Source organism: Triturus cristatus, chromosome 8 (assembly GCF_964204655.1).
Source record: "Triturus cristatus chromosome 8, aTriCri1.1, whole genome shotgun sequence".
NCBI classification, from domain to species: domain Eukaryota; kingdom Metazoa; phylum Chordata; class Amphibia; order Caudata; family Salamandridae; genus Triturus; species Triturus cristatus.
Genome location: NC_140591.1, coordinates 217426582 through 217451525, shown reverse-complemented (window position 1 = coordinate 217451525; position 24944 = coordinate 217426582). Strand labels below are relative to the sequence as shown.

At 44.1% G+C, this 24944-nt stretch overlaps 1 protein-coding gene across 4 annotated transcripts in view; it reads left to right on the top strand.

The window, feature by feature from the left end:
• The window catches only part of SLC36A4 (solute carrier family 36 member 4), a 1249299-nt gene that overhangs the window by 234503 nt on the left and 989852 nt on the right, over positions 1-24944 (top strand). For 3 of the 4 annotated variants that reach the window (XM_085621384.1, XM_085621386.1, XM_085621383.1), the window contains exons 3-4: positions 20015-20141; positions 22592-22682. In XM_085621384.1, the coding sequence (XP_085477510.1) occupies positions 20015-20141; positions 22592-22682 (218 nt within the window). Of the gene's footprint in view, positions 1-1043; positions 1170-20014; positions 20142-22591; positions 22683-24944 lie in introns of all 4 variants that reach the window. The other variant, XM_085621385.1, reaches the window with a different exon arrangement.

The following is a 24944-nucleotide window of genomic DNA, read 5'->3' as shown; positions in this document are numbered from 1 at the left end:
CAGACCAGCACAAGCGCAGGGTCAGGCGAGACCTAAAAACGGTCTTAGAGCCCACCCCAATCTTACCAGTACTTACCCATACAACCACTGGTTGGCTCCCACGTCACTCATGTCCTTGCTTCTCATTGCTTAGAGCCTCCTGCTGCTTCCACTGTCTCTTCCTCTTCAGTTGTCCATAAAGCTTGGACCAAGTAGAGTTTTCTGTCTCTGCGACCAATGTCCTTCCACTGGCTGTCGCTTGTAGAGGTACCTTTTTCTATTTTTAATTTAGCACTCCTTAAGAGAACATGTGTTTTGCAGATCTCTCCACCCCTTCTCCCATCCTCGTTTTTTGACCTGTCCCTCCCATCCCCTCTTGCTTTGTCGTTGCCTATGTAGTTTTTTTTGCAGTTTACTAAAATATAGCACAAACTCGACCAGCTCACCTTCCTGCCATTGTTTCTCACCCTCCTCCTGCTTGTTGCTTTTTTAATTTCACTTTCAGAAGGTTCATATAGTGCACACTGAACCCAAAGGTTTTGGGGCGCTGTGCACAAGCAACATTTACTGTACACAAGGACACATTTTTTAGGATCGGAAAGTGTAAGTGATTTGCCCCCGAATCTCAGGATGTTGATTTGACGCCGAGACTTAAACCTGGTTGCCAGTTCTGCAGGTGCCAGTTCTGGCCTTAACGCCAAATCCTCTTTAAAAACATTAACAAAGAAAAATTGCTTGTGCTGAGGCATTTGGCTTTGTTAATGTTATTTTAAAAATACAGCATGGGCTGCTGTACAACTTGACCTAGAGTGAACAAAAAAAGCGGTTTGACACGGTCAGTGCTGGCCACTCCATAGTGCTTTGTTTCTATTTACTTCCAAACATGTTGTACAACAGCTCACCCTGCTGTACAGCATCTTTAAAAAAACATTGACAATGCCAATAGGTCTTGCATAGGTGAAACCTATGGGCTTTGCCAATGCTTGTTTCTGTTGCTAACTGTAAAATAGTTATTATTGTCCTGGTGCAGGTCTTTAACTTGACACAGAGCTTCATTTGCCTAGGAACCAGCTGGATGTTGGAACCGTGACCACGGTCTGCACAGGGGAAGCCTGAAACTACCACCTAAGATGCCCGGAACCATTAAGTTCTCTCCAAGAACACCTGAGATATGTGATGTTGCATGAAAGGTGAGGTTGAAAGTGGGAGAGAGAAGGTATTATTGCATACAAGAATAGTCACCACAGATGTGTCACAGGTAGGTTGCTATAATCATAGTTGCAACCAAATAAGGCCATTTTTGCTTTATGTGGATTACAAACATATAAACAATTAGCAAGCAGGACTGCTGCCTTCTAGCTCATCGGCGCTGTAACCACTCTCCCTACTCAAACATTAAATACAAAGGTTGAATTGTTTGTGTTCCTAGAAGGAATAGGGTTGACTTTCCACAAGGATGTTGTTGCTATGAAATCGGGGCATGGTGCACACAGCTTATCTCTTCAGACTTCACCACATCACTCTCACATCATCCAGTAATTGATGTCTTGGTTATCCCTTTCTCTAGACTATGTATGAACTTCCCAATCTGTTGTGCTAGTCTGGTATATTTGATGTATCTAATCTGGGGAAAGGAAGTGATTTCAAATTCTACTGAATATCTCTGATTGATTGATCATTGATTCTTTAAATAAATCTCTTGTGACCACTTCGATAAATTGAAGCCTATCTTCTGTAGTTCAAGGCAGTGCCATCTTCCATGTCCTCATTTGCATACTTTTGCCAGTGCCAAGTGGGTAATTAACCACCTTCTCCCATGTGAGTTCGTGCTTACTGGTTTTCAAAGGCCATGTAAGATGCACCGAGTGGCTGTCGGTTGGTAATCATAAGCACATAATGTTTTCAAAGTGTTGAGTACCTGGGACAAAAAGTGGGTTAATATTGTGACTGAATGATGCACACTACATCACAGCCCACAATTTCACACCTTCAGCAATTTGAAGGATCATTCAATCCTGACCTCTGTCATCTCGCCGGGGACCAGCGCCTTCATGTACAGTTTTAGAGAAGCTGGGCTTCTGCGTTGTCTCTCTGTGGCCCACATCATGATGAAGCGGATTAGTGGATCAGTCATCATCTGGGAATTGTAGGTAGAGTTCACTTGCTACTGTGTCCAAAGCATATTCGCTGTCCGGGTGGAAAATCTGGGTGTAACACTATTTCATACAATTCAAATACTGCTCCTCTAAGTTGTTCCCATATGATTAAGTATGCCCAGATTGGAGAGGTGGGTGCCTTATAAAGAAGTGGTACAACATTGTATCTATGAAATGTTTGAGTTGTGTATATTTTCAACCTTGGGAGGCATGAAGTCATCGGCGGCCCCCCATTAGGGCAGAGGAGTGTCGCCCCCCCCCCCCCTGCTGCCAGTGCAGCAAAAATAAAATGGCAATAAAATCAGCAAAATCTCACACCAATTTAGAATAATAGAGTAACGTTTATTAAATTATTCAACACCTAAACAACAAAAACCCAATCAGTAGAACTGGAGATATGGGTTTTTAACAACTTCAGGTAAGCATAGCACTTAAAAGCACAAAGCACCACTCAAGGCTATCTGGTTGTGCAAAACTGAGTGAAAGTCTCAAGTTCAGGCCCACTGTGATGGGGTGTAGACCGGATACAGGGACCAGGCTAGCCCTGCTGAAATAGTTATCTTCTGAAGTCCAGCACGAAGAGTTCCGTTCGTGGTGGAGGAGGCAGCGAGGAGCAGGGGGAGTGTTGCGAATGTTTGTCGCTGTAGTGTAAGAGCAGGCTGGGTGCCGTGGATAGCCGTCACTGTAACAGAAATATCCTGACAGGCGTTTGCAGACAGTCGTTCCTGGAGATTCACATTGGCAGTCAATGCAGACTGTCGATGCTGCAGCACGAAGTGCAGATCTCACTTAGCCAGTCATCTCTGTAGCACAAAGATTTTGGTTCACTGGAGCTTCGTGTTGGTAGTCGGCATGAACACCAAGATCTTGACGTGAATGGGCCCATCCGCGGTCATGAAGAGCCAAAAACTTCAGGATTTCTTATTTTCTTTCAGAAGGAGCTCAATTGATGTTGCACCAAGGGCCCATAAACTGGGAGGCATCTCTTGGGGATCTGTAACTTACTCCAGCAGAGGCCAGCAGGTCCATTTGCAGGTCCATTTGCAGGTCCAGTTGCAGGTCCAGTTGCAGGTCCAGTTGCAGGTCCAGTTGCAGGTCCAGTTGCAGGTCCATTTGCAGGTCCATTTGCAGGTCCAGTTGCAGGTCCAGTTGCAGCAGGTCAGCTGGGCAGTTGCAGAGAGCCTCCTGGAGCTTTTTGTGTTCCTGTAGATCAGAACAGAAGGCCAATCAGCTGACCCTTGGAGTCACTTCAGCCTGGGTTGAAGAGAGCAGGTACAGTCTTCCTTCTCAGCAAGCAGGGCAGGTCTCAAGTAGCAGGTCGCCCTTCTTCAGTAGTTTCCAAAGATCCAGGAGTGTACTGAACAGTGAGTCCAAGGATTCCTTTTTTTATACCTAGTGCCCACTTTGAAATGGGAGAAGATTCTGGAGTTTTCTCCCACAGAGGTGTCTGGAATTATCTGCTTCCTTGCTCTGTTCCTAGTCTGTCTGAGGGTACATTAGGTTAGTGTGAAGTCATCTGTGTGAACTGGGCCAGTGCCCTTGAAGTACAAGTGTGGCAGGTGACAACTCCGCCCTTCCCCGCCCCCCATCCGGCCAACAGCCCGACCCTCTATTATGATGCTGTCTGGGAAGAATACACAAAGGGCAGCTGTCAACTACACCTAGTCATTTAACCCAGAAACAGGCTTCAGGCACAAAATGGTTAGAATAAGAAAATGCAAATTTCAGAATTGTGACTTAAATTACAGTTCCTCCAATACCAGACATGACTTTCCTACCTGCTCCCAATCAAAAGTTACCACTTATTAAAGGTAATTAGGGAACCCAATGTTATCCAATGGAAGAGGTAGGCTTCACAGTACTGAAAAATGAATTTCAGAGTTTTCCACTACCAGGACATGTAGAACTTAAAGTACATGTCCAACTTTTTTATGCAATGCTCCCTGCCCTATGGGCTGTTTAGCACCTACCAGAAGGGTGACTTACGTATTAAAAAGGAATGTTTAGTCCTGGCAAAAGGTTTATTTTGCCAGGATGAAATGGCAGTGTAAACTGCACACACATACTGCAATGGCAGGCCAGGGACCTGTTTCAAAGGTTACTTAAGTGGGTGGCACAATCAGTGCTACACACCCACTATTAGCATTTAATACAGGCTCTGGATACCCACGGTGTCACTCAACTAGGGGCTTATAATTAAACTTATTGTGCTAATTGGTTGTAAGTCAATTTCACAATGTTTAAAGGAGAAAGCTCAAGCACTTTAGCAGTGGTAAAGTTTGCAGAGTCCTAAGGCCAATAAATACAAATTCAGCAAAACAGGAAGAGTGAAGACAAAATGTTTGAGGGAAGACCACCCGAAGGCGGACAGGTCTAACATTCACCCTTTCAGATGATGGAGAATCTGCAGGCCATTAATGAGATCTAGCATGTCTGGTTCGGAAGGGAGGGCTGCAGGATTAGTGCCTATTTACTACTCTTTGCTCCTTATTTCATGTGATCTGTCAGATCACATATAGTTTTCTATTAAGAGACTCGTGTCTCGAGTTCCCTGAAAGTTAAATCACTTGCTTTTGTATGTTGCTTTCAAGCACAATGTTGGACTTTACTGGCGATGGACGTGCAACTAGAGCACAGTTTTCTTTAAACAGGATTGGCTGTTATTGACATTTCGATTCTGGGACACATGGTAAATTGGTGTCAGGTAGTCATAGCATGGGTACGTTTCTTTTCACTTACACCCATGTGTTTTCAAGGAGATATACTGGCCCGCTCTCTTAAAGACTGCACAGGATGTTATAAAAGGAAGGAATACCGTACGATTGTGGTTTGTCTGAGAGAGAGAGAGAGAGAGAGAGAGAGAGAGAGAGAGAGAGAAATATATATATATATGGTCAGTTCTCCGTGAGAACAGTTAGAGTAGACCTCTCCTTTCTGATTCCATGGCATTGCTCCTACTCTCTACTTATGCCACTTACCCTATGATGTGTGAGGACAAGATTCCTTTGTGTTCAACGCTACGGTTAGTGCAAGTTCAAGCAGGTCAGCTTATGTCCTGCAAGAAGATGATACTGTACGAAGGCAAAGGGAAAAGCCGCCTGCTCTTAACTGTAACAAAGGAGATATGTTCTCTAATAATGAAAATTGTGGATGTTTGTGAAACTAATACTCCCTAAAGCATTTACAGACCCATCAGCTGTTCAGGCTTCAGTAACGGTTCATACAACCCTTCAGGCAAACACATCCTCCATCGTGCACACACAGAAGGCATTTTCTTCTTCATATTCAAGATCTTTTCAGACTGGCAGTATACCTGGACACACATAGACCACCGGGTCAACTACAGGCACCTAGTTAGACCTCTGTTGATGGAAGTGCGTGTAGAGTTACAAGGCAAACAATCCTACTCGTCAAAAGGCAAAACAAATACACCTATTCACATTCAGTCATCTGAAACATTACAGTCCTTATGACTTGATAACATACACAGATGCTAGGAATTGAGAGGGCGCGGGAGCCACGGCTTGGGGATTGTCAAGTGGAGAGTGGTGTAGAAGAGGACTTCCTGCATATTTGTGCCGTTTGGTGTAGGCATGCAACACCATTACAAGAGTGGTGCATGGCATAGGTCAGGGTGAACAAGGTTTTCCAGGTGGCGGTAGTGGCGATCAGTGGTGGCCCAACGAGGCTGAGGAGAAAGATGTAATGAGTAGTAGGCAGCCAGTGAAAACCATCTGGAAGCGGCAGTACAGCGAAAGTAGATTTACTAATGGAAGCTATTGACTACTGAATGAGTCAGCCACATAATATATGAGAGAAAGTAGCCTCGACTGAATATTATAGGGATATTACAATCCACTGCAAATCTTTGTGACCATATAGAGGAACGGGTCGTAGACCAAAAAGCTTTATATGGTCACTGAACTCTGAGGTGATTTGCAATATCCTGCTCATATATAGCACGGTCTTTTATTCTTTATACTTATTGACACCATTATCCTTTCCCCAAAAAGCTTAAAATCTATGTTTTTTGCTTTTTATTTTTAACATATAATGATATGCAATTATCTAAAGGAATTAGCATTGTGAAATAGCCAATGTGTAGCTAGTAATTTATTTCGAAAACAAGGGGGTTTAATGGAAACTTCATGTAAAGGTTTTTGTAGTTCAGAAGGTGTAATTTGCAGAGAATTTTCCGTTTTTGTGTAATGAACTCTTGCACTTCGAAAAATAAGCATACTAGCATAAGTGTCTACTCTCTTACCTCTGTTAACGGCTGTGCATTTCTTTTATTCTTTATACTTATTGACACCATTATCCTTTCCCCAAAAAGCTTAAAATCTATGTTTTTTGCTTTTTATTTTTAACATATAATGATATGCAATTATCTAAAGGAATTAGCATTGTGAAATAGCCAATGTGTAGCTAGTAATTTATTTCGAAAACAAGGGGGTTTAATGGAAACTTCATGTAAAGGTTTTTGTAGTTCAGAAGGTGTAATTTGCAGAGAATTTTCCGTTTTTGTGTAATGAACTCTTGCACTTCGAAAACTAAGCATACTAGCATAAGTGTCTACTCTCTTACCTCTGTTAACGGCTGTGCATTTCTAGGAAAAAGGTAGCTCAGAAGCAGACAGCTAGTTCTGCCTCTCACTATCAAAGCAGAAGATGCAAAGATGCTGTGTGATTCTTTCACACTGTTTGATGGTTGTGGGAGAATGCATTGCAATGTCACAACTCGTCTGTTATGTTATGTGTACTTTGTATAGTGCACAAATCGCCCTTTAGAGTATCCAGGAGTGAAGCAGGTGGGCAGGCCGCTTTCTCCTGATGAGGTTTGTCGAAGCTTTTTGTGGAATTCGAGAAGCGAAGTGGAAGCTCTGATGTGGTGGGGAAACTCTGTCCATGCTTTCGTGGGTGCGAGAAGAGAAGTCCAGGCCTTTGGCTGTGTCTTTGTGAATGTGGGTTATGCTTGCCAGTGGTCTGTAGATGCCCTGGAATGGATGGTTCCCATGATGCTGGCTGTTTTTTCCATGGTGAGTGTTTTCCAGACTGTTTTTGCTGTGGGTGTATGATTGTAGGCTGAAGGCGATCGTGCAGGATTTCAGTTGGGAGTGGACGTTGTTGTATTTGGTATTGATTTTGCCGCTGAAGAAGCCTGAGAGGTTGTCAAATAATTCGTGTGATGGGGCAATGCACTTAGTGATGGCACCAGGTGAGGTGAAGTCTTTGATGACTGCAAAGATGTATTTTCTACTGTTAGAGCTGTTGTCTATGCACTCCTGTGGGGCCTTTTTCTTGTTTATTTGATTTGTTGGTAGTAGGGTCTCAGCGCTGTCTTTGTCTTTTTGTCATTTTCTTGGTAGTTCATTTTCCATTTTCTTTCCAGTTGCTTGCAGAAATGTTTTGTTGCTCGAATCTCCTCAGTGTACGATCTGGCCTGCTTCTGTATTCTTCTCTGTATGTTATATTTATGAGGTACCTGGGAGTCGGCGCATTTTGTGATCCGTTGGTCCAGGCTTTTGATGTTGCTGTTTAGGTTGTTGGTGGAGGGTGGTTGGTTCAGGCGCAGGGGGTTTACCCATTTGGAGTTCTGGATGCTGCTTTAACTTTGTTTAGTTATGTTTGCGGTGGTGAGCCTCGTTAGGCGGGGGATGTTTATACAGAATTTGATTATGGAGTGGTCAGTCCAGGTGAGGGAGATGGTTTCTCTGATTTTGAGGATGTTGGTGGTGAAGATAGGGTTGGGAGTGTGTCCAACAGAGTGTTTGTGTCTGATGATGTGTTGTGAAGTCTCAGGTTCTTTAGGTTCTTGAGCAGTTCTGTGGTGTTGGATCTGCTCTTTTATTTAAATTGGAGGTTGAAGTCTCCTAGTAGAATATTGTTGTTGGAGTCAATGATGAAGGGGACGAGGAAGTCTGCTAGGTTGTTGGAGAAAGTGGCTCTAGGTCTCAGAGATCAGTATGTAAGGGTTTCGCTTAGAGTGTAAGTTGCGGACGCCTGTATCTTGAAGCGCAGGTGTTCCATGTAGGGGTTGCGGCTTCTGTGCTAGTGGTGTAGTTGAAGGTGTCCTTGACTATGATTGAGATTCCTTCTCCTAGTGTGTGTTGGGAGTTTCGATGCACTAGTCCGTATCCCGTTGGGCTTGACATGGCGATATTAGGTACTGATTCCTAGGTCAACCATGTGTCCGTAACGAAGAGGAAATCAGAACATTGTTGCATAGGATATCCCAGATTTCCATGGTGTGTTTGCCGAGTGGGAGGTTGTTTAGGAGAATGCATGAAAGTTTGTCTTGGTGTGCATGGTTGTAGGTGCAGAAGGTGTTCTGTTGGCGAGTCGGGCAGGTGAGTTGGGTGTTGTGTTGCAGGTGAAGTCGCGGTGGGTGCCAACAAACGCTCCTTTCACGTGGCGCCATGCAGCTCAGTAGCAGTGCATGGAGGGGTGCGCTGTGTTCAGATACCAGAGGAGTTTTGCGGAGTAGTGTGTGGGGGCAGAAGGACCAGGGTTTGAGGCCCTAGGCGTGGGCGGTCTTTGATGGCTAGCTTTTAAATAGCCACTAGGAGGGGTAGGAGCACAAGGTGCAGTGGGTGGGACTAAACTGGAGTGTGGTAGGGGGCAGCAACGCGGGGAGGCAGAGACAGTACAGAAGGGCAGAAAAAAGGATAATAGAGTACAAAAACAGAAAAGAAGCACTAAAGAAAGTATGAGGAAAGGGCAAAGAGGCAGAAAAAGAAAGAGCAAGAGAAGAGTAAAAAGGGGAAAATGAAAGAGTGAGAAAAGAGTAAAGTTGCAAAGAGAGAGCATGGGTGAGCAGAAATACACAAATAGGGTGAGAAACAGAGCGAGAAAAGAGCAGAAAGTCACAGTGAGGTGAGCAAGAAAGACAAAAGGCAGAAGTCAACGAGAGGCACGAGTGTGAAGACCTAGAGAGAAAGAGGTGGCACTGGCATGAGAGACAGCGTGTGCAGACGAGGAGGCAGGAGCCTCAGGGTGCTAGAGCCAGGTCTGTGATTGCCTCAACCGGTCGTAGGACTGGTCCAGGCAAGTCTGGGACAGCGGCCTGGTCACCTGCTTAATGGCTTATCTGCGTTATGGCAGCATTAAGTAGTCCCTGGGAGGGGGGGAGGAGCGGAGGAGGGGAGTTTGTAGGGCTAAACTGGAGCCTAGGAAGGAGCAGCGGCGTGGGAGGATCAGTTAAGGAGCGGGGTAGGAGGAAGGGTATTTGAGAAGCGGAAGGCGGCAACAGAGAGCGTGGGGAGGCAGAGAGAGTCAACAGGAGAATGAAAAGAGAGCAAAAATGCCCAAAAAAGGATTTGAAATGGCACAGAAGGATGGAAAAGTGTAAAAACAGGGCAAAGAGGCACAAAGAATAGTGTGAGGAAAGGGAAAAGAGGTGCAAAAAGAATTGGCCAACCAAGAGCATAATGACAAAGAACGAGAAAAGAGCGAAATGGAAGGGTGAGAAAGAGCACGGGTGAGCAGAAATGCACAAACCGGGTGAGAGAGAATGTGAGTAAAGAGCTAAAGGCCACAGGGGGTGAGCGAGAGTGTGCGAAAAGAGCAAAAGGCAGCAGAAGTGTGAGCAAGAAAGACAAAAGGCAGAAGTCGAGGAGAAAGCACTAGTGCCAAGACCGATATATCAAGAGGCGTCGCAGGCATGAGAGTCCGCGTGCGCAGGAGAGAAGGAGGGAGTCTCACGTATAATAACTTAACTTATTACAGTAGAATTGCTATGTATGTCATGTATGCGTGCCCCTACTTCTTCAATTCCAAGGATTCCGTTCCCCTACTTTTTAGGTCTCATCTGACCCTGGTCTGGCGAGACTTTTTGTGAGGGCTCAAAAAAGTGCTACCACGGCCAGCCTAGAGCTACAGTGCATGTGCGCGGACGCGCGCCGCGCTTGATCGCGATCACTTTCACTTTCAGGGCCGCTTTGATGTTCTCCGTGAGCCAATGCTTGACCCCAAGTTAACCTTTCTTGCCAACTCCACTCCTCGCCATAGGTAAGTGTTCTTTCTTCGCACTTGGCGTCCACTAGAGATTTAAGGAGCTCTGTACTGACAGCACATCCTCTTTCAGGTTATGAGTCTCAAAAGGTAAGCCTGCCATTAATTATAACCAGCATTGGCATTGCCAATATGTCTCGCTTTTGGAACCTTATAAGTATTTAGTTATGCGACTGTTGCATGGCTAAACACTTATAAGGTCCCAAAGGCAAGACCTATTGGCTATGCCAATGCTTGTTTATTTTGAAACTGCATCCCAGGAGGCAAGAAATCACCATGGCCTATAAATAAAGCTCGGCGTTCCTGGTGTCCGTTGGAGGACGGGCGGCAGAGCAGTAACAGGACTCTGTCTTTCCCTTCCAGACCAGAGAAGCACAATACAGTGCCCACTTCTGCTCTGTTGCTTCAGCTGCGCCCCGACTCTTTCCTTCTTCCCTCTCTTTCTGTCTAGCAGTTCTTCTCTTACTGAAAACTGTGACTTCAAGACGAGGTTCTCACTCTGTTTCCTCTCCTTTCTTTTATTTGCTCCCCTGTGAAATGGATCTAAAAAAAGAAAAAAATTATTCTGGAAATGTCGTATTTTAATTCCAAAGTGCAGCATCTGGAATAAAAGGTTAAAAATATGAAAAATAACTAAATAAAGTAAGACAGGGTGGTAGCACACTGGCCAGATTGATTTTATGCACACCCAAACACATTAGCACCACTTTTACAGAGTTTGCCAATGAAGCACTATTTTTGTTTTCTTGTCTTTGTTTTCCCTGGGCTTGCAACTAGTGCACCAATCCTGGAGGTACTGCAAAGTGTGGATTGGAAAACAAAATGTGTACTGCGGCTCTGTGTCCAGGCATGTGGTCTTTTTACCATACTGCTTACGTTTTGTAAGGATATAAGCAATGAACATTGAAATGGGTCCATTCAGGGCCCTGTAGTCATGTCCTTAACTTTTCAGGCAATAGCACTCACTGATTTCTGAATAGTGAGTGTAAAAGCGTTACGGTAACCATGTTGTTCCTGCTTACATTTCACATGGTTTGCTAAATTTTGTATTCCCTATGAGTGTTTGCTTTTTCCGGGATGTTGTTACTGTTTGTTTGTAGGCCGCATATTGCTCTTATCTAGTGCGTCATTTAAATTGAGCCGCATCCAGGTGTTTATAGCCGGCAGCAATTGGGTTGTAGTTGGTGGCAGTGTACGTTTTTCTCAGTTGGGCAGTATGATGCTCAGTGGGGGAGAGGATGTGGCACTCTGGCCAGAGCTGCTGAATTTGGATTGGGGAACCAGGTTCAGCCTTAATAACCAGTCCACCAGACCACTCTCATGAGAGAGCACAATCTCATGCTAGACCTTAGAAGGCTTCGCAAGAGCTTAGAAGCCCTTAGCACCAGCAGGTGGACCCTTGCAGTGGCAAGTGTAGGTTAACCTTCAAGGTTTGTCCACCACAATCCATACTGAAGTTCACCTCCAGTCTTGCGTGCAGGCCTATGAAGCAGCGCTGTGACTCTGTCACTGTGGTCACAGGACTCTTGAGAAGGGCCAGCTCTAGGGCAGCGCAACCGGTGTGACCGCACCGGGTGCTGACTTTGGGTGGAGGCAATATGTTTGCAAGTATATTAAGGTTTTAAAAGCACTTGCCTCCTTCCTGGCCTCCAGCAATTTTCGGCAACAATACAAATGTCATGATGACTCTGGTGTTTAATGTTCTTCCTAGAGAGAGATCATTTTGTCTAGTGTAAGTTTTGATTCATGGAAAGGTAGCTCAGAGGGTTAATGTGCCTACTGCAAAAAACATGTACCATGCAGTTCACAAAGTGCACATAATGTAAATAGGTCAGTGGGCAACTGCTTTTGTCAGAGAGATCCTCTTGTTACTTGCAGTTTATAAGTTAAAATCCTAACATAGAACAGTGAGCTATTAACTTTCATCTAAGAGCTGCATACAAACTCCAAGGTATAAATTAGAACGTTATGTTTTTTCCCCGTCTTTGATTATCCTAATGTTACAAAAAGTGTTCTTTTGGACAGAAATCAATTCTGATTATTAAAGAGAACCCCAAACCATGGTATTACGTTTTATATTCTGAGTTTGTGTTTCTCCAGACCAATCACTATTAAACTATACAGCCTACTAGTGTGGTTGTGACTCCTACACCTTGCTGTCCTTAGTCTTATGTAACATTTTCTATACAGTGATGTACACACATATTGATTGTCTTTGAGTAATGTGTGTGATGTAAAGTGCTCTGACACCCTACACTGGTATGAGTGGTGCTGTAAATCTAATTAAATGCATCTGAGAGTGGGGTTATGAAGACTTGAGGGGCACTGTTAAAGGGTGGTAGTGAGGTAATCCATGGCAGAGGTGGTCATTGGGGGGCAATAACAAACATTAATGCACAGGGTACGACTAGTGCTAAGGCCGGCGCTGCCCTTGAGGCCAGTCTTCCTCACCCATAGGTACCTCCATTGGCCTTGTTTCAGAAGTAGTAGCTGCAACTCACCAGGGATTGGCAATGCAGAATTTGCTCGCAAACCAAATCAAGTTCACAAACTTCACAGTCTCTCTGCTTCATTCACAAGTACTTTTAACATGTGCTGCTTGCTGTGGGGCCACTGGAATTAATTATGCAGCAAAGGAGGACAAAATTATGCCGCAGTGTTGACTAAATTATGCATAAAAAAATGGCTGCAGTACGTCTATCTTTTATGCCAATGTGATATGTTTGTGTCTTGGTCTTGCCTTTTAAGATGTATTCCTAAATGGTGCTGTGTTCTTTGTTGCAACCGCAAATCAATAAAAATTGGTTATCAGAAAAAAAAATGGCTGCAGCATAATGCAGTGTATTTTCTGATATTTTATTATTTTGACATGTGTACACATGCTAAAAGTCTCTAGAAAGATTTTGCCTTATTAGTACCAGTGTAACATACAAATGCAACAGTGAGAAAGGTGATCAGTCAACCTTTGCAATAAGCCATCCACTCTGCAGCAAAACAAGTCAAATTTTTTTGTTAACTTTTGATACGTTTGAGCTATAAACAATTTATTAGTTTAAAAGGCCAGATCATGCAGCAGATCTTGCATTATGAGGCAAATATGGCAGAGCCATAATTATATAGAAAACATTTGCAAACTAGGATATTTTGCCATTCATGTTTGAACTGCTGTTGTGGAAAAAGGGAGAAGTGCTGATGACAAACTCCATGGCTCGGTGACAAATGGCTTGTGTTTCCACATTTCATCGTATTTGGGACATTCTGTGATTAGAAGCATTTCCCACTTTGTGAATGTGTTTTAATGTCAATAACTCATTATAACCTTAAATAATCATGTGTATCCATTGGTTGATTAAACTGGGCAGTGAAATACCAAACCAATAATAAAAATTGGGATGTTTGCGCATTCTGATCACACCTCTGGCTCTGCCCACTGATCCAATCCTTGGGTTATTCCCGCCCTTTGATTCTCCGCCCACAGTTCCCCTACTTTTTGTACCCCACTTCGACCACTGATTACAAGTGACTAGTGTTGTGACAGCTAGACTACAATAGGAAAACCAGAAACAAGTATTTATCTATTCACCTACAGGTTAGCTCTGTCTCTGTCTGAATGAGGAACCCTGATCTTGAAACAGACAAGCGAGAGCACTACAGAATATAAACGCAGCTTTAAGAAAGCCAAGTTTGGTATCTGATCTTTGTGCTGACCAGTGGCCTCCCAGAGCCAGGGGTTTCAAGGAGAGTGAGTCCCTGTGGTCACAAGGGGAAAGCCAGGGGTTGTTCCTTTGACCCTTGGGAACAACCAATTGGCGCCCATGTTTTTAAGTTTCTTTAATTCGCTATATAATACACGGAATGCAATGTATGTCTAAAATCCTGTTTCGACTCTGTAACGGGGATGCAAAGATCTTGCTGCCTCTGTGAAAAGTTGGAATTAAACCAGCGAGGGTCATGAAGAAAAATAAATGATTGCTCTCTGCTATTTTGCACTCCTCGCCAAATGAAATGAGTGGTCTACAGAGCAGTGGCGGCTGGCAAGTGCAGCTTTGGGGTGGGTGGAACACACGCACACACGCACACACATACCCACTTACACCCATGCATTCACATGCAGACACGTGCACACACCCATTCACAACCCTCACTCACAAATAAATACATTCATACATGCACGCACCAAACAGTCAATTAAAACACAACACTTACCTGCTGCAGCTCTCTAGGGGTGAAGCCTCGGAGGAGCCAGGAGGGTTGGGACTCCTGTCTCTCCTCATTTACTCACCCTTAGGTCAGTCAATGAGGGGAGACAGCCATTCCTTTCTCATTACAGTGTGGGTTGGGGGTCAGCAAAACTGTTCACCCCACCCTGTGACAAGATGTCAATGATCGACACTCAGGGCTTAAAACTGAAGTACCCAGGTACGTGGCTATCAGTGACACGCCCTCATCATGAGGGGGAGGGCCTCAAGGACCTTTGCCAATCTGAGGAGGTGACACTCTCAGGAGCTGTAACATCCTCAGCCCAGCAAAGTTCAGCTCAGGCAGCAAGGCGCTGTGCATTTAGTGCATGTCTAGCCCCTGGCTGCCTGACCTGAAAATAAAGAGTGTCTGTCATTCGACCTTTGCTCAGCCTGAAAGACATTCTTCATCTCCAAAAGGTGCAGGGGTGTGGCCTCTCTGCCCTTATGAACGGGCCGTCTGCTGCTGCTAAAAGTAGCCTACATACCAGGGTCTAATGCTGGCAACCTCGCCCTTTCACGGTTCAGACGACCATGGCCTAGTGACCAGGATAACCTTTCATTGCACACACCAGAGCTGTGGCTAAATCCATCCCACTGCAGCACTAGACCACTAAAAACTGACAAGGCACTCAGAGGAAAGGGATGTAAGAATGCCACTTTTTCTACATTGTTTCTAGTGACCTTATGTTTCCTCAGAAATAGCTTTCCTTGACTGAGTTTTAACTTTGCATTTTGGTACTTGTAGTCCTGGGAAGTTAGATTGGGTAATCAAAACTACAAGCTACATAATGCATAGATAATTCCTGGACTGGATGAACTTCTTCGGCCGGACACTGAGCAACTTGCATTCTGTGGGATTCTTGATTATACCTCGCAAAACTGTATCTGCCATGTGTCCCCGGCATAGGATGAAATACATTTCATTTTATGGAAATTACAAGATTGAATTTGTGAAATTTCACTTGTGCAAGCATTTAAACTAGAAATGTGTACATTATTGACTATTCGTGCTACCACAGTACTGACAACCATAAAGCTCCTACAGTACGTCGCTATCCTCACTTGCACTATGCAGAACTATCCCAGTACTAAAACTAGCATAGAGCTCGCACTGCGTCTGTTTCATCATTTGTACCATGCACTCCCTTCCTCCGCGCTTTCTCAATGCATCGCTATCCTCACTTGCACCGTGCACTACTACTATCCCGGTACTAAGTCTAGCACAGAGCTCTCCTATTGGAACTCTATCCTCACTTGCACCAAGCACTACTACTATCCCAGTACTAAGTCTAGCACAGAGGTCTCTTAATGGAACTCTCCTCACTTGCACCAAGCACGACTGCTATCCCAGTACTAAGACTTCCTCCGGGCTCTTGCAGTGCCTTTCTAGCCTGACTCGCACCATGCACTGATATCTCAGAACTAAGATTTCCTGTGAGTTCTCCGACTGCATCTCTATACTGACCTGCACCATGCACTGCTGTCTCGGCTACCAGTATGAAGCCTCTCTCAGAGCTCTCCCAATTCATGTCTATCTTGACTTGCAACATGCATAGCATCCAGTACTAAGGCTCCCACAGAGCTGTCCCACTGTATCGGTACCTTCACTTGCATCTTGACTCGCTATCCTAGTACTGCGCCTCCAACAGCGCTCTGGCAATCATCTCTGTTCTGACTTGCACCATGAGCTGCTATCCCAGTGCTTGCACAGATCTATCACAAGCATCTTCATCCTGACATGGAACATAAACTGATATACCGGTACTATGAATTACACTAAGCACTCACATAGCAACGTTATCCTCACTTGCACCATGTATTGCCATCGTTCTACTTAGGGTTTCATTACAAGATGCCTGTAATTAAAGGCTGACCATACTAGGTCCAAAGTACTGATTTCGACACGTATCTTCATCCCGAATATTTGCATCGCAAGTTTAAGTCCCCAGAATGGGGAAAAACAGGTCTTTACCATAAAGGGATTCCTAATTTGGGGAGTTTATAATTGATATGATTTTCCGAATGCTGTGGACAGGTGAAAAATGTCAGGCCTTACACTACAAGTTTGGGATTCAGGGACACCAGGCCACTGAGAATCATTCAGTGCAGAATCCCCTTTGGATACCACTCTCGCAAGCTGGAAATGAGGCTCTAAAATGTCCATGGAGCTCTCGTAATGTATCTATATCTTCACTTGCACCAGGCATCACTATCCTAGAGCTAAGATGTCCATGGAGCTCTCGTAATGTATCTGTATCTTCACTTGCCCCAGGCATCACTATCCTAGAGCTAAGATGTCCATGGAGCTCTCGTAATGTATCTGTATCTTCACTTGCACCAGGCATCACTATCCTAGAGCTAAGATGTCCATGGAGCTCTCGTAATGTATCTGTATCTTCACTTGCCCCAGGCATCACTATCCTAGAGCTAAGATGTCCATGGAGCTCTCGTAATATATCTGTATCTTCACTTGCCCCAGGCATCACTATCCTAGAGCTAAGATGTCCATGGAGCTCTCGTAATGTATCTGTATCTTCACTTGCCCCAGGCATCACTATCCTAGAGCTAAGATGTCCATGGAGCTCTCGTAATGTATCTGTATCTTCACTTGTACCAGGCATCACTATCCTAGAGCTAAGATGTCCATGGAGCTCTCGTAATGCATCTGTATCTTCACTTGCCCCAGGCATCACTATCCTAGAGCTAAGAGTTCCATGGAGCTCTCGTAATGCATCTGTATCTTCACTTGCACCAGGCATCACTATCCTAGAGCTAAGATGTCCATGGAGCTCTCGTAATGCATCTGTATCTTCACTTGCCCCAGGCATCACTATCCTAGAGCTAAGAGTTCCATGGAGCTCTCGTAATGTATCTATATCTTCACTTGCCCCAGGCATCACTATCCTAGAGCTAAGAGTTCCATGGAGCTCTCGTAATGTATCTATATCTTCACTTGCCCCAGGCATCACTATCCTAGAGCTAAGATGTCCATGGAGCTCTCGTAATGTATCTGTATCTTCACTTGCCCCAGGCATCACTATCCTAGAGCTAAGATGTCCATGGAGCTCTCGTAATGTATCTGTATCTTCACTTGCACCAGGCATCACTATCCTAGAGCTAAGATGTCCATGGAGCTCTTGTAATGTATCTGTATCTTCACTTGCCCCAGGCATCACTATCCTAGAGCTAAGATGTCCATGTAGCTCTCGTAATGTATCTGTATCTTCACTTGCCCCAGGCATCACTATCCTAGAGCTAAGATGTCCATGGAGCTCTCGTAATGTATCTGTATCTTCACTTGCCCCAGGCATCACTATCCTAGAGCTAAGATGTCCATGGAGCTCTCGTAATGTATCTGTATCTTCACTTGTACCAGGCATCACTATCCTAGAGCTAAGATGTCCATGGAGCTCTCGTAATGCATCTGGATCTTCACTTGCACCAGGCATCACTATCCTAGAGCTAAGATGTCCATGGAGCTCTCGTAATGTATCTGTATCTTCACTTGTACCAGGCATCACTATCCTAGAGCTAAGATGTCCATGGAGCTCTCGTAATGCATCTGTATCTTCACTTGCCCCAGGCATCACTATCCTAGAGCTAAGATGTCCATGGAGCTCTCGTAATGTATCTGTATCTTCACTTGCCCCAGGCATCACTATCCTAGAGCTAAGATGTCCATGAAGCTCTCGCAGTGCATTTCTAGCATGCCTTGCATTATGCACTACTCTACTAGCTCTGAGATGTCTCCATAGTCTCCACATTGCACCTCTGGGAGTATTATTAACAGCATCTAATCTGTAATATGCCCTATTCTACTTCTAATCAGACATCTGCGGAGCTTTCACATTTCTCCTCGCTCCTGATTGTCAGTATGCACTGACATGCTAGCATGGGCACATCCTCTCAGCTCTTGTAAGCTGGAACTCTTCTGACTTGTACTTTACACTGGTATCACTGTATTGAGGCAAGAACAACACTGCTAATAAGTAATTGGCTCAACACCTCAACTGCTTAGCCTAAGCTCCAGCATGAGTACTGCTGCTCATTCTGTATCTGTTTCATATGGCGGGGAGGGGCTTACACTCCTGCCGCCTCTGCTGCGCCCATTCTGTGAGTATGAGGGAAGCCTGCACTGCTGCAGTCCATGCTCTCTCTGATCTGTGCTCCTAATGGAAGCTTCCACTTGTAATGGTGCTGGAGCATTTGGGGGGCTTTTTTGCATTTGAGGCTTTAATTAAGCGGTCTGGCATGCATCTATGTAATATTTTTTATTTAAAAGTATTATTTTATTTTATTTCATTTTTTTATTTTCAGTGATGGCACCTCCTGTGACATCATCAGGGTATAAACTCACATGGCATCACTTATGGGCCAATGTTATGTGATCTCACTTCCTTTGATGTCATCCCAGGCCAAAGGACACATTTTGTTACTTACGCTACCCCTAACATTTTTATGAATCCACCTCCTTGCGTAAGAACAGCGGCATCGTGAACCCCCTTCGTTTTCACAGCCTAAGTGGGGGTGGTGTTGACAATTATAGTTATTTATGACCGTTTCCTGGCTGCAGCTCTGCAGACAAAAGCTATTAAGAAATCAAAAGGAAAGGAAAAACGATAAACAACACAGTTATCAGGAGTTAACCACAACAAAGAAATTAAAGGGAAAAGAGAGGGAATGAAAGAGAAAGTGGGAGAGGGGTTTAAAAGGACATATAAAAATAAGGAAAGAACAGTGGATGGAAGGATGAATGCAAGGATAAAAGGACTGATGGATGGAGGGGAAAGCAAGATTTACATGGGTGGGCGAAAGAAAGTGTCTGTAATGATGAAAGGCTGGATGAATGGGTGGATGGATGAATAGACATCTGGGGAAGGGTGAAAGGATGAATTGGTGGATTGGTAAAGGAGGGTGGATTAGTGGATGGATGAGAACGAATGGATCGATGAATAGGTAGAACTATCTAGGAATTTTTGGAAGTGTGAGTAGAAGGATGGATGCAAGACCGTAATGATAAGAGGGTGGATGGTTGGAATGGTAAAAGGATCGATGTACGGTGGAAACATGAAAAGATGGATAGATGTATGACAGGCTTGAAAGATGGAGAAATAGATGGACAGAAGGCTGGATGAACGGACCTCATCTAGAGTGGGCAGACCTCATCTAGAGTGGGCAGACCTCATCTAGAGTGGGCAGACCTCATCTAGAGTGGGCAGACCTCATCTAGAGTGGGGAGTGGGCAGACCTCATCTAGAGTGGGCAGACCTCATCTAGAGTGGGGAGTGGGCAGACCTCATCTAGAGTGGGCAGAGTACTTTACTCGCTTTGCTCACCTGACAGCGTTCGAGCGATGGATCAAAGTGGGGGGTATTTTAATTTTTCCTTCTGGCTACTCCCTTGCTTAAGAGTCAGTGACCTTGTTGATAAAGGGGACTTATGTAGCCCACCTTATAACCTCAATCAACAGATGAAAAATCATTTTAGCTGGCTCATTTCTGTGCAAACACAGCACAAAACTAAATTTAAAGAAACGTGACTGCAGCTGGAGGCATGACATATGAGGAATGTGCTAGGAACATTGGACAGCCTGTAACTCATCGTTTTATTTATTAATGTCTTTCTATAGAAATGGAACTAAGGAGGCCTCTTATGGGCCAAGGCATCCTATCAGATGGTCTCTCCGATGAAGAACAGGATGCTGAATCAATGCCAGCGGAAAAACACGACCAACTCGAGGACCGAGAAGGGATCTCGTACGTACTGCCGGAGAGCACCGTGTTTTTTGCTGTTATGCATTTCTAAAACTTCATCGTGTGCCTGTATTTCTCAGCTGTGAAACTGCCGAGCAGGTCTCGCTGTATTTCATGTAGAATGCTCCAATATTAAGATTTATTGCAAGCACGTTGTTAACAACTGTTCGGAGTAGGCGTGGAGGGTTAGATTAAATAGACCTAGTTTATCAAAGATTACTTATGGCTAAAACAGTCTCCTATTTTATGGTCGTTTTTTACTGCGGAGTTTTCTAGTTGTCAGGTTGTTTATATTCAGGCGCATTCATGATGCCTCTAAAACAGTGAGACGATTTAGTCCAATGTTTTATTCAAGTGCACGAGGGCCGAGCTTTTGATGTTTCAAAAAGAACTGAGAAAATAAATATTAAGTCGAGAAATGTGGTCTTTAGATATAAGCTTATGGATGTTGTAAAATATCACGAAGCTGAATTATTCTCTGATTTCGTTTTGGTTTTTATGTAAAACAATTTATTTCAAACCACGATAAACCTTGAAACTGAACCGGAGGCAGAGCAAACATAATATGTTTGTTCTTATCCTTTCCCTGCGTTTATAAATCCACCTTTATTCGCTCTGCATTAAACCACATGCATGCACGTCATTTAGGGGTTGCCAGGGGTCGTTGATGCGACCCCTGGCTTTCCCCTTGCGATCCCTGGCTCTGCATTTGAGACCCCTGGCCGCAGCGGTAGCAAAATCAGTGCCAGGAACACAGGGACAGCTCGTCCTTATGGACATTAGTTGGGATTCTAATCTCCATATGTTTTGACAGTATTTTTTTATTACACTTATAGCAAATAATATTATATTGTTCACTATTAGTGTTATAAAAATGGAGTACATTTAGCTGTAATATGACCCTCCCTGGCAGCAGAGTTAGGTAAAACATGATTTTAAATGTATGTTGTGTAGATGAGTGTGTTTGTGTGAGAGAGTGGCTGTGTGTGATTGTGTGTGTATGTGTAAACATACGTGTGTGAGTGAACATAAATGTCAAATTACGTGTGATATTGTGGAAACGTGTAATATTTTACTTAGCATAAGCGACAGACAATTTTGGCTGTGGTGTCCATTTCATTTCCTTCGTAATTCTTCTGTCCTCTGCTGCTCCTCTTTTCACTCTGTTTTTGTTATCTGTCTTAGTTGACTTCCTGACTCAGCTAAAGCAATGTACGTGCTGGGGGTTTGTAGCTGCCAGTGCACCTGGTCTCAGATGTTAACTGTCGACCATTTACTGCTGCCATAAGCATTTCTGCTCCCCCTCCCACTTTGCTGACCACGTGGTTATTCATCTGCCCTTGTTTGCTGATAGCTATTTCTAAAACTTGTTCTTCCCATTTCTGTCCACATGCTTACATTGCAGAAAAACGGTATAAAAGGGACGATGGTTTGTGAATTCAGTGTACTACCGCCTGCATCACTTGAGAGTGCTGTGTGGACGTGGTCTCACTCATGAGTCATTCATAAAGTTGTTATTTTATTCCAACTCCAGCGCCGATCTCTATTTTGTTGGTCTTTGGACCTGTGGACAAGAGGGTGACCCTGCACCAGTGTGCCCATTTTTAGGCACATTTCCACAATATCACTTCTTCTTCCCCTGGCCTTTTGGTCAATTGACGTTCATGCCCGCATGACCTTTCCCTCAACCAAGTCAAGAGAACTGAGTTTCTAAAGTGGCTAGTATAGGAAAATGAGCTTTGTACTGAAAGAACGTCAAATGTACTAGAGTGGTGTACTGATGCGTATATGTAAAGTTGTGTAACTGTGGGTGAAATGCATGTGATATATATCAACAGTACACTGCATATTCCATTCACAAGTTGCACACTGCTTGTTAAGTAATGGTTGTAGCGATTCTTGTTTTTAATGAGGCCTTGTCTCATGATAGTTTGCTGATAGGGCAGCCATAGCATATTCTCTCACTGCATACACAGAAGACTACTTTCTATCTAGTCATAGAGGCACAGTTTAAGAGGTGGAGGCAGTGAACAAAAACAGTCAGGGGAAGGAAGAGAGAACCAGTGTGATTGGCCTTAGGAATTGTATGTAGCATACATGTCTTGGTCTGCAACTCTGGTAGAAGGCAGGAGTCATTTTCATTCTTGGGTAGGAAATGCATGCACTGGTGTTCCAGGAGGGAGCACCAGAGCTTACAGAAAATTGTTTAGGGTGACACAAATGAGGTGGAGCTGAGGCACCAGACTGTGCCCTTCTCCCCACAATGAATGGTTACATTAGGTTTTGCTGTCGCCATCAACGGGACATTCCTAGATCTCGTCCAGGTTGAAATACAGTAGTCGGTACATACCAGCACTTACTGCTTTGGTTACATGGAAGTTAAATGTAGTTTCTCAAATTTGAATTGCTACTAATGACTCACTTCGGATGTTTTTTTATCATGTTTGTTTCAGGTTTGTGCAAACACTTGTACACCTTCTGAAAGGAAACATCGGAACTGGACTTTTAAGCCTCCCTCTTGCAATGAAAAATGCTGGCATGTTGGTAAGTGTTGATTTATTTTTGTAGTCACTGTGTTTAGGTCGAGCATTCAAAACCTCTTGTATATACTTTAGTATATACTTGTATGTGTATGTACTTTGTGAGCTCTGGAAATGAGCCCTAGGACTTGTCTGCTTCGCTTAGGGAATTTTTTTCTGTTCAACTGCCTCTATTTAACAGTCTTCATAGAAAGTGACTAGTAGAGGTCTGTAAAATACCAGAATTGCTTTCTGCTGAGGGACTTTATTTTTTTATTTTTCTGGCAACTGCCTCTATTTAACTTTCTTGATAGAAAACGACCATCAGAGATCAGTAAAATACCAGAATCACTTTAGCATTCTCTAGATTCCATTCCATAGAAATTGTCTTCCACAAGCACCCGTAGACAATAATATTTTTTTCAAATCTAGTATTTTCAGTGGTATGACCACCGAAGGCCAAGATTTTATATCAAAAACCGAGCCTTGGACTATACCATTTCCCGCTGAAAGATAATATTTGTCTCCATGTGTTCCCATACCTGGCATGTCACGCAGTGTGGTGTTTACTTTCCCTCCATGTTAAAGAACAGTAGATGTTTTAGCACCCAGGCCAATGTGCTTCGCAACTAAATACATTTAAGGTCCCTAAGGTGAGATCAATTGCATTGCAAATGCTTGTTTTTTAGGAGCAGCCTGGTACAGAGTTAAGAAACAAAATCTACATAAGCCGGTGCATTCTTAATACCTCTTTGCCAAACAATAATATCCAGGATATTGACTCCTAAAAGATGGCTTCTGTACATCGCTGATTCCCACATTAAGTATGATCCACATCAGACTTCTTATCGAACCACAATCTGTACTGTCACCTGCATATTATGACTAGACTGATTTGAATAAGACCTTAAAATTATGAGGAGGTCTAGGAGTTCAGCAGATGTTCTGGAAAAATTGGAATCACTACAGTGTTCTGTTATCATATAACGTTAAAAAAAATAGGTTAATTGTGACTTACAATGGATCTGCCCTTTTCTGTGTTTTTCCTTTGTAAGAAATGTGGTTATTGGTTGAGGAGGGGTGGAAGCCCCACTCAGGCAACAACCACAGTCCTTATCAGGGTGAGCCACAAAAAGTCACTGAATTAACCTGTGCTTAATCCTCTGGCAGCTTGGCACAAAAGTAGTCAGACTTAAGTAGAGGGCATGTGTAAAGCATTTATGCAGCAGAGAAACAGTAATAAAGTGACGATATAACACAAGAAAAATCACAAACCAATTAAAAATAGAGAACATCCTAATAAAATCATGCCTGAATGACAAAATTCACATCTGTAGAACTTGAGATATGCAATTTTAACATTTTAAGTGATAATAGTTCCTCAACGCACAAACTGCCACTCGCGTTCATCTGATAACGTTAGACTAGGGGAAAGTCACAAGTTCAGGCAGACCTCGATAGAGCGGGGACCTGATACAGGGACCTGATTAGTCCCACTGGAAAGGTACCTTCAAAGATCGGTGAAGAGTTCTGTTGAGGAGCAGGTAGAGTGTTCCGGATAGTGGTTGCCATAGAGTGAAGAGCAGGCCAGGCATCGCAATTTACTTCACTATAGCATGAAGGGCTTTTCAGGTGTCACTCACAGTTGTTGCTGTAGCTACGCCTTGGCGAAGGCTATCATGGCTGTAACTCCAAGTGCGGCTATGGTGAAGAGCAGGTCTCACCAAGACTTCGCGCTGGTGTTCATTGCGTGCAGCAGTGTTTAGCCATGAACAATCCCGTTTGTGGTCGCAAGAAGCCCAAACTTGAGGATTTTCACCTTTTTCTATGGAAGAGGACACTCTGATGGCAGCCAAAGGTCCAAGACCTGTGGAGGCACCTCTTGGGGATCAGAGACTCATTCCAGCAGGGCTCAGGACGGTCTATGCAAGCCACTTGGAGGGAGGCCTCTGGAGCTAGTTGTATCCCTGTAGATCACAAAGGAGGTCAGCTAACTGACCCCTGTAGTCACTTTGGCTTAGCCTGGAATGAGGGAAAGCAGATCCAGTCTTCCTCCTCATACAGTAAGCCACAGACCCAGGAGTGTTCTGAAGAGTGGTTCTGGAGGTCCAATATTTATACCTGGTGCCAGCCGTTGTGTGTGGGGAGGAGGACTCCCTCTCTTACCCCCACATCTGGTTCTGGAAAGTTCTTACCCTTCACCTGTCAAGGCTCCAAACTGTCTGGGGTTACAAAAGACAGGGCAGGCCTTGTGTTGTCACTTTGTGTGTGCAGGTGGCAAATCCCT